This window comes from Lepisma saccharinum, chromosome 19, assembly GCF_977018435.1.
Source record: "Lepisma saccharinum chromosome 19, izLepSacc3.1, whole genome shotgun sequence".
In the NCBI taxonomy this organism is placed as follows: domain Eukaryota; kingdom Metazoa; phylum Arthropoda; class Insecta; order Zygentoma; family Lepismatidae; genus Lepisma; species Lepisma saccharinum.
The window spans coordinates 40,169,617-40,179,858 of NC_139247.1; the positions used below are offsets into that span (position 1 = coordinate 40,169,617).

At 38.6% G+C, this 10,242-nt stretch overlaps 1 protein-coding gene across 1 annotated transcript in view; it reads right to left on the reverse strand.

The window, feature by feature from the left end:
- LOC146003114 (homeobox protein MSX-1-like) overlaps positions 1–6,184 on the reverse strand; it is a 50,348-nt gene extending 44,164 nt beyond the window's left edge. Inside the window, exon 1 of the mRNA XM_083141290.1 lies at positions 5,580–6,184. Within this exon, the coding sequence (XP_082997416.1) occupies positions 5,580–6,087 (508 nt within the window). The 5' untranslated portion in view covers positions 6,088–6,184. The remainder of the gene's footprint in view (positions 1–5,579) is intronic.
- Positions 6,185–10,242: the final 4,058 nt, after the last annotated feature.

A 10,242-nucleotide genomic window follows, 5' to 3' on the forward strand; every position in this document is an offset into this window, starting at 1 on the left:
GCAGACCCTCTGATTAGGGTGGCAAGAGCCTTGATGAAAGCCCTCATTCCATGTCACTGTTGTATTGCAAGGTTATTTGGTGATGATCGTTCAAACGTATGCCACCATATTATCTTACTTTAATCCCCGCTCACCTAACACATATTAAATGCAGCAACTTAGAGGCATCATAACTGACGAATAAACAAAGCAACCATGTGAGTGTGTTAATAACAAGAAATTTGCTAGAGAACGAAGCAGGATAGTTCAATTACACAGGAAATAATTTTTAATCGGCTTGAAAATACATAATTATTTTTAAAGACGTTTAATAGCGGCATTAAGATTGCTCTACACGAAATTTATAGGTGAAAGTATAATAATATAGGGGCGTGGACGTCAGGAAGTGGGGGGGGGGGGGGGCAAGGATGGCCAAGTCTCCCCTCCGGAAAATGAATGTCAATCTAAAAGTATTATTTGTCACATGTATAGTTTGATTTCGGTCACAGTAATTTCCATCAATTTTATTATAATGTGGATGCAGGAATGTAACAATTTCAAACTCAATTAGTGTTTTCTGAAGAGGCAGCACTATTATGGTGGGTAATATGTCTCGTTTACCCCCTAGAAATAATACCTTGTTTGTCCCTCCCTGGAATAAAATCTGCGGACGACCATGATTATGGGGGGCAATTGCCACCCCTTGCCCGCCCCGTGCGCACGCCTATGGTGCGCTGTTCATACCAGGAGAAATGCAGCAAAAGGTGTATAATCCATTATTCCGAAAATACATTAGTTTCGCAGAACAAACAAAACAATACGAAAATTCAATATTTAGCTATATTAATTCATGTAGCAAAAGTTCTTTGTTGACGAAGTAGCATTCAAATATTGTCCAATTCGTGGTGCATACATTCATAAGTCCATTAACATATTTGCAAGTTTAAACATGCATACAAATCATAGGAAGGAATGTTGATTAAGTAATCACACGCAAGGTGGCAGCAAAATACGTAAGTGGTAAATTGAAGGCAATGTATTAAAGTTTGTGCAGCATTTTTTTCTGAATAGAAATTTTTGCTACGATATAAGAATATTGATTTATTTTTTCAACGTCAGTAAGTAGCATAAGTAATGTATTGTTTCTAACTAACTAATATTCTTTAGCCCGAGTGTAAATTTATCTACTAATTGTCTTATATTAACTCGGATTCTTTACAACAAAAGTTGACAATATTTGGATACAAAGATGTCGCATGTTCATTTTGTTCTTATTAATTGTCCTTTAAAATATTATGTTGATAGATATGGGAAAACTGTTGTTGCTCTTATCCCAATAAACATAAATTAGCTAAAACGGACAGTAAGCAACGTAAAATAAACCAACGTAGCAAATATAAACCAAAGCTCATTATCTATTTCTTCATAACTATTTTTCACATGAAAGCATAATTTGAAACAACACTTTATGTACCAGTATTACAATTACATTCCAAACAATCTCAGCTTCTGTGTGTTAATTTTTAAAAATATAATTCAACACGAAGGACAAGATTTCGTAACATTGTATAGAGTATATATTTGTACCAATAAAATAATTTTAAAAAAGGATTTACTTAGTAATGTTTTAAATATATTCTCAACTGCGTAAGGAAATGTATAGTTATGAACAACAATGGATGCTCTTGCCAGTAAACTGATTTGTCAACTTTAACAAAATATAGAAATAGTAGCAAATTTGTATAAATGAAGTTCAAGTTAATGCATAGAAATTATTCAGTTCTATAGGCATCTATGTGTGTTTTCTTTAAACCTGCGCCGCTTGTTGTATAACACCATTAGAACGGTGAGGATGGGTAATGATGATCTAATGAAATATATACAGAGAAACATATAATTCATATATTATTCGAACCTTGGATGTAGAAGACAGATTGAATAGCAACAAACACACACACACACAGCTTAAAGTGTAAAAACTAACATAAAGATACCATGCTTTGGACTCAGTAACATGAAATAGTAAAATGCTGGTGGTAGCTATAGTGAGGTGCATTGAAATAAATTTCAGGTGCACCACACAGAAAACTAAATGCATCATATCGATTGATGCACCAGAATGCATCGATTGATGCACAAAAGTGTGTTTTATGGCTTCTTCAAAGAATCAGATTCACATTTGATGCATTTGGGTGCATTTTTGTATGTCGTGAAAGAAACACCAAAGTGCATCATTTTATTCAAGTGAGGATTCCTTTCAGTCGAGATGCACTTCAATGCTTTAGTTGATGTTCTTTGATGCACCTTTCTGCACATCTTTGGATGATGAACTTAAACGTTTGGTCTGAGCTACAGAGTTTATGTAGCTCAGACGAAACGTTTAAGTGCATCATCAAAGAAGATGCAGGAAGGTGCATCAAAACGCATCAAAGTGCATCAAAACACATCAACTGATGCATTGAAGTGCATCTCGGAATCCTCACTTGAATCAAATGATGCACTTTGGTGTTTCATTCACGACATACAAAAATGCACCAAAATGCAGCAAATGTGAATCTGATTCTTTGAAGAAGCCATAAAACACACTTTAGTGCATCAATCGATGCATTCTGGTACATCAATCGATATGATGCATTTAGTTCTCTGGGTGGGAAGAAATAGGTATATACAGGGTTTCATTTTAATAGCGCCCTCGGACCACGAAAACGTATACAGGACATCAAAACAAACAAATTTTCTCAGTAACATTTTTCTCGTTGGTGCATCGTTTCGGTGCTACAGTCGTTCAAAAAAGCCCGTTTTGTCGCCTGAATGCTGGCAACCGCACATAACATTTAATTGCATTTGTGACGTCATATCCCATCGTGAAGCGATGCGTTCCAGGGTTGTCAGGAACACATATTCTGTGAAAAATGAGATAGCTGCAATCAGCCACATTATGTACCGTAAAACAAAACGAGAAAACACGTTCTGTAACCTAACAGGAAGTAAAGAAACGATACGAAAAATGGTAGAAAGAAATAATGTGGTTGATAGTTTGTCATTTTTCACAAAGTTTGTGTGTTCCTTGCAACACTACCGTGCGCTGTTTCGCCGCAGGAAATGACGTCACATATACAATCAAATGTTGTGTTGGGTTGCCAGCATCCAGGCGGCAAAACGGTCTTTTTTGAACGGCTCTAGTGTCTAATTGACGCACCAACGAGAAAAATGTTACTGAGAAAAGTTGTTTGTTTTGATGTCCTCTATAGGAATCTGTGGTCCGTGGGCGCCATTAAAATGACACCCTGTATATAAAGAAATGTACATTTTTAACTACTGTATTGTACTTCAGCAAAATGCATTGTCTGCATTAATACATTTCGAGTTGTCTGTACATACCGGTTCAGTTAACTGAGCTTCAATGGCACGTGCCATGCACGATGTAAGTGATGAAACGAATTTTGTTGTACTCCAGTATATGAATCTGACGTGTGATAACGGGTTGGAAGAAAGTTACACGTAACGTTAAAAGTACATTAACATGTTACATTGGGAGTAAAGTAACAACATGCTATATCGGTTTAGTTGGGCATGAAAAATTGAGACAAGTAATAAGCTTTGCTTATTAGTAAACGTAGAATTATAAATTACTAAATATTGTTATATAGTATTTCAAATCAAGGTGCGAAATCCTGGGGGGACAGGGGGATTTTCCCCCACCAACAGGTTTCGCCACAAGAATCCCCCTCCCCAAATTTCTTTGTTATAACAAAAAAATATAAGCAATTAGTTTTGACTGCAAATATACTTTACTTGTAAAATACACAAAAGAAAACAAAAAATACTACGAACCAGAAATGTTTGTCTAGTTCGAGTTTTGGAAGCCAGGGCGAGTACGGAGCGTCCGGATATGCCAAATCGCATCCCAGCCTACCTAACCTTTCCACAACACTTCTAACATACGTCATCTAAACCACTGCTCTTGACTCCAGAATGTTTTCAAAAATGGGTAACTCAGCACTAAATTAAATTCCAATAGACGCATAATTGCAACAGCACTCTTATAAATATTCATCTTTACTATTATCTCAATATAATATATTAAGACTTACAAACTTTACGCAGAAGGCTTGTTCTGGGCACCAGAATGGGTCTACACTTTGTGCAGTTTCTATCACCTTCTTATTATGTATATATATGTTTTATTTGTTTGTATATTATATGTATTTGTATATTATAATTAATTAATAAATAAATATGAAAATAAAAAGGCGGGAAAACCGATCAAATTCAAACAACTGACGTCCTGGTTTATTTAAAGGCACCAGGACTTTGGCGCATACCCTCCAATGTATGCGGGAGGAGGCGGGCTTTCTTCGGGGGTTACTTCCCCCCTTTTCACTCTTTTTTTTTTTAAAAAAAATACTCTAGTAAGGATAATATCGAAAGCACACACAAAGTAGTGTGTGCTTTCTCTCTCTCTCTCTCTCTCTCCACCAATAAAAATATACGCCGAATGAAAATAAAACAAGAATAGGTCTAACTATGAAAGCAAAAACTGAACCAAAACTTAAACATGGTGAAACTATTTCAACTCATTCGTAATTTAACGCTTTTAACCACTTAGTAAAGTAGTTGGTTTGCTACTTTTCATGAATATCTGATATACTATGTAAAGGTAACAAATTAATTCCTTTTTGTGTATTTAATAATGTATTGTTTAAATATTTAGTAATTTACTTTTATATTGAATAACTTTTAACATCTGTACATCGTATAATAATTCATATATTTATGTGTTTCGGCCTGGCCTCCTCGCGTCATTAATTTCATTCATACCATAACTCCTTATCGTGACTAGCGAGAAATGGCAGAAAAGCTAGGCTAAATAACAAAAAAATCAAATCAGATCAAATGAATAATGATTGCCCAGAACTCGAACACTTCAAGACGGGAAATAGATTCTTTGAGTAATATGACACCATCACTGAATCTTTGGATTAGATAATTCTAGGGTATTCGGGGAAAAAGCACTTCAGTCCAAAAATGAAATTTTACAGGAGGCCGTTACTTGTGTTAATTCTGTGAATAGGAAACATTACAGGTAACAACATGCTATGCCTGTTTGGTTGGGCATGAAAAATTGAGACAGGTATTAAGCTTTGGTTATTAGTAAACGTAGAATTGTAAATTATAAATTACAGTGTTATTGAGAAAATTATAAATTACTAAATACTGTCCGACTGTTCAGTCACTTCTGCGGCGACTGTAAATGTTGGACCATCACTGTTAAGAATCTTTATACATGCCCAATATAAAATTATACTACTTATAATGTTTTATTTTATTGATTCAGTGTTAGTTAAACGAAAGCAACAGCCTCATCGATAACGTAGTGGTAACGTCGTCAAGGGCTCCCGGGATGGATACCCGGTGGAGGCACATAGAGGTTCGGATTCTAATTTAAACTGTAGATCCAGTCCCGATTAGCCTTCTGTGCACAAAAGTGGACTTGAAACTCCAATCAAATCAAACCGTACGAAAGCAAGTTTGTGGCTTACGTGCTTTTTCCGCTACGCCTGACATTTGGTAGTTTAGAGATAAAAAATGAGGCTTACCTGACGCTGTGAGACCGGGTGGGAATCCCCCGGGACCGGCGAAAGCGGTGTAGTGGTTGAGCGCCGTCCAGCCGCCCGGTTGAACGCCAGCGTACGCCGCTGCTAGGGAGAACGGTGTCGGCCTGACGGGCGTCACGGGACCAAGAAACGGATTGCGTGGTCCCGGCTGGAACTGCAGGGCTGGCGGTGAGGTGCTTTCCGGCGGTGTGGCTACACTCCCCGGCCGTTCTGGGGTACCCAAGACGCTCACTTCACTGTCCGAACCTACCGGAGAAGACGCTGGCGACGGTCTTAGGTTCTGCGGCGACGAAGATGAAGAAGTTGATGACCATAGCGATGGTAAGTCCTTGGTCTGCGAGGGCCTCGTATCGGCCAACAGCGCGGCAACGCTGAAGGATATGTAACTAGACTTTGCAGGCTTCGTATCACCATTATCCTCCGCACCCGAAGAGTCCATTGTTGCCTCTGGTTTATTGTTGTGTACTACAGTCATTGCTGGTCTCAGCATGGACTATCCGAACTGCAACAATCGCGAGACCATCCGCGTGGCAACAATAGTGAAAAATCTCTTTTTTCCGCTCTGAAGGAACCGAAATTGTTCCTGCTCCGGACGTTACAGAGCCCGACTGAGGGAAAAGCGTGGACCGAGCTCCGTGCTGTAGGGGGTGGAGCGTTGCGTCCGATGCACGCCCCTCCGCCCGGGAGCTGTCGGCTTCCTCCAATGGCGCGGGACTTACGGTCGTGACGTCACTGCCTCGCAACACAGAACGCCCTCCTTTTTCTCTGGGCTTCCTCTCCCCATAAATCAGCCTAAAGCGACTGCCCCCCCGGAATGTTTGTTTCTGGCAGGGTTGCCAGCGAGCTCGATGTTATCGGTGTCGGTGGAAATATTGTGCGGATGTTGCTTTCATCTCAGTTTGGAGACGATGCTGGTTGTCTAAAGGGAATGTTCATTTCATAATGAAACTTAGTGAAATATGTGCTTGATGAATCCAGAATAGCTAATATTTGGATCATAAACCTTTTCGCTGCCATATACATTTAAAAAAATTATACAAACATATCAATAAACGCAGCAGAGAATTTGAAACATGATACAATTGCAAGAACTCAATTCAACTTTTCATCTTTAAGTTAATTTGCATATTTTTTCTCAATAGCGCTGTAATTTTTTTATCCGTTATTCTATTTATTGCATGTTACTTTCCTTACTTTCATCGAATATCTACAGTGTGCCCTCTAGTGATAACTACGTGAAAGTCTATATGGATATTGAATCACCACAGATTGTTGTAGACACAGAAAATAAAACGCACCGAGTTTATTTTATGTGCATCAAATACGTCAATTCATAAAGCCGTGCATGTAATTATTGGTTTCTTGTTTTGATACATTTTCCATGAAGCATTAAGATTGATCAGAATTTAATGCAGTTCCTTTAATTTTATGCATTTCATTGAATTATATTAGTTCACGTCACTTTTTTTTAACTTTCCATGCATTTTATTTTTGCTTTCATTAACATTATTATTGTTAATTTCTTGGTAACTATCTGAAGAAAGTTAACCGGAACAGCAAGTTGAAAATGATACGATATTTATTAATGTTTCTGATACAAATCCCTGGGCTGCGGGTATCCTACAATATTGTTATATAACAATTGTATGTTGTATAAACATACAGCCCATTGATCATACATTTAGAAACATTTAGAAAAGGATACAAATATATATGTATAAATGTCAATATGTCCCTCTTCTAACATTTGAGATTGTTCACTATAACTATCTTCACAACTATGCGCTACATGCTCGACCAATGCCTGAGCCAATGTTCCGTACCCTTCGCACTTTCACTGACTCCTCGCAGCATTTTCCTGCGCTCCCTCCAAACTGTATGTAAATAGGAGCCCAGGGCTTTGATGTTTGCATCCGTTAAATTACCCCTCTCCTCCCTACATACAGCCTGGATTGTCTGCTCAGTGCAGTCCCTTGCACACTGTCCTCTCCATTTGCGTTGTCTGAGGGGCGCCGATCAAAGACACTTAATGTACGATGTGAGCTCTCGTCTCTTGAGTTTGTGTTGCCTCCATCCCCCTAGCAGCAACCAGGCGAGTCCACTTCTTTGCTGGTACGTATACACGTATCGTATCCTCCCCCATTCCACCCACACCCCTGGCGGTTGTGCTGCGGCGAGCGTTACCTTCTCCCTACATTCTGCCATGATGTCTTGCCTGCTACTGTCCACCAACCTCTCCCTTATAATTTGCAACATTCCAGTTTCGCACCTCCCGCCCCTCACGTCTTCCCACAATTCCCCCTGACCCATTCTGTAGAAATGAATAATATGTTATGTAGTGTTGCCCACGAGACGAGACTTTGTCCTGTCTCGTCTCGTTGAAATGCTGTGATATGCTGTCTCGTCTCGAAAATATTCGTTTGTCTCGGGACACATGATCAATCTCGTCTCGTCTCGAATTTTTAAAAGCCTGTCCCGTCTCGTCCCGTGGGCAACACTAATGTTATGCAACGTATGCGCTGCATCCCCCCAAAATACATTATTCTAAATATCAGAATAAAGCAATTATACTTTATTATTTTTATTTTTTTATTTTTTTTTTATTTTCCCTAAAGTTTCAGATACAGTACTAAATGACCATTTCACACTGAAACAGTAACAGCAGGAAAATAACAATAACAACAACAAAATAGAGTACAAATCAAAATTATACATTGGTTACATCGTTAACAATTTTCTAAAACTTTGTTCTGGCAAGAATATGTCCACATTCGGAGGCAGGTTATTGTATGAGCGAGGAATTCTGTAGAAAAGAGACCGCTGTAGAAGGGAAAGCCTTGTGGTGGTATTGTGAAAGAGCTTTACGTTGCAGGTTGGCCGTGAGGGGTCTCGAAGATAACATTTGTTGAGCAGAAATTTGCATTTAAGTTTGCCATCCATGATTTTGTGCAAAAAATTCATGTCTGCTAATTGGCGACGAGTATGTGGTGGTTGGATATTGAAGACAGACATAATATCTGTTTTGTGAAGGTGCCTCAGAGAAGGTATTAGAATTAAAATAAGTTTATTTTGATTGGAAGTACGCCTATAAAATATTTGAAACATTTTAGCAAACAATTTACAAAACTGGATACATTTCAGTCCCTATTCAATTTAGAGGGTGAACCATTTTTGCGTTAATTAATGCATTTACTTTTCCTTGTGTCTCTATATCAATTATTCCAGCACTGTAATGAACCTTTCATTTTCGTTTCTTTTGCATTTTATTATAATTCAAACGCATTATATTAGCTATACACAACGGCGTACAAGAACTCTTCCTCTACAATGAGTAACAAAATGTTTATTTTGCAGTAACAAATATGCTGTAGCCATGGCACCGGACAATTCACTACCTTCACAAAGTGTATCTAGTTTCTTATTTGTCGGGCTTTTCAGATCGCTTAGAGGTAACGCCATCGCTTTGAAATCAAGAGATCCCGTATTCGATACCCAGAGGTGGTGGTTTAAACTTTAAATCAGCTAAAATGATCCCACTTTAAACTGTAGGTCCGGTCCCGATTACCCCCGGGTTCGATACCTGGTGAAGGCACATAGTGGTTAGGATCCCACTTTAAACTGTAGGCCCAGTCCTGATTACCCTTTCTGTGAATAAAGCGGTTTTAAGGACAAACTCAAACGAACAATGACATGATTCTTGAAGCATTCCTGGAGGCGAATGAAAAGAGGTTTTCTCGGTTTGATCACACCTGGTTGATATTCAGAGGAACCTTTTTTATCACACAAACAAATCCAATCCCCGTGGTGGAGTGTGGTTATCACAACACACTACGACGCCAGGGGTCCCGGGTTCGAATCCCGACCTTGGTATTCCTTGTTAGTGTCCCTTCGTCAATTACATCATATCATCAGTCTCGCGAATAGCTACAAGTGGCAGAAAATCGACGCCATATAAGGAAAACGAATTGTGCAATTGTTTGTTCATCATTGAAAATAGATAGATATATTAGAAGGCATTTTCCAGCCTTGTCCCTGCATAAAGTGGCTCTGGGGCTCACCCAGCCTGAAATAAATGGGTACACACAGAACCCAAAACGTGTCAATTGACACATATATTTTGATTTCAATAACACATTAACGTGCATAAACTGCAAATGATGCACTGATTTGGAAGATCAGACAAGATCATTTCGAAGATAACAAAATTACACATTTAGCTGTGTCAATTGATGCATTCAAAGTGAAAGTTTGTTATCTTTGAAATGATCTTGTTTGATCTTCCAAAATTGATGCATTTTAGTGCATCACACGGAACTTCATCTCATAAAAATACCCTTTAATACATTCCTATGTGTATTTTGACACACTAAAAGGTGCATCATTTGCAGTTTATGCACGTTAACATGTTATTGAAATCAAAATATATGTGTCAATTGACACGTCTTGGGTTCTGTGTGAACCTGGGGGCAACTCTGAGGGGTAAAGGCTAGCGGAGCTTGCTGCTGATCACATCACTTCCGAAATTCCACCACTACAAGTCTATTCAAATGGATGTCTCAGTTTTTAAAGCGTCTCGATTGATTGATTTCGTTTATAGCTTTTCTGCCACTTTTGGCTAATCGCAAAGATGATATGATGAAATTGA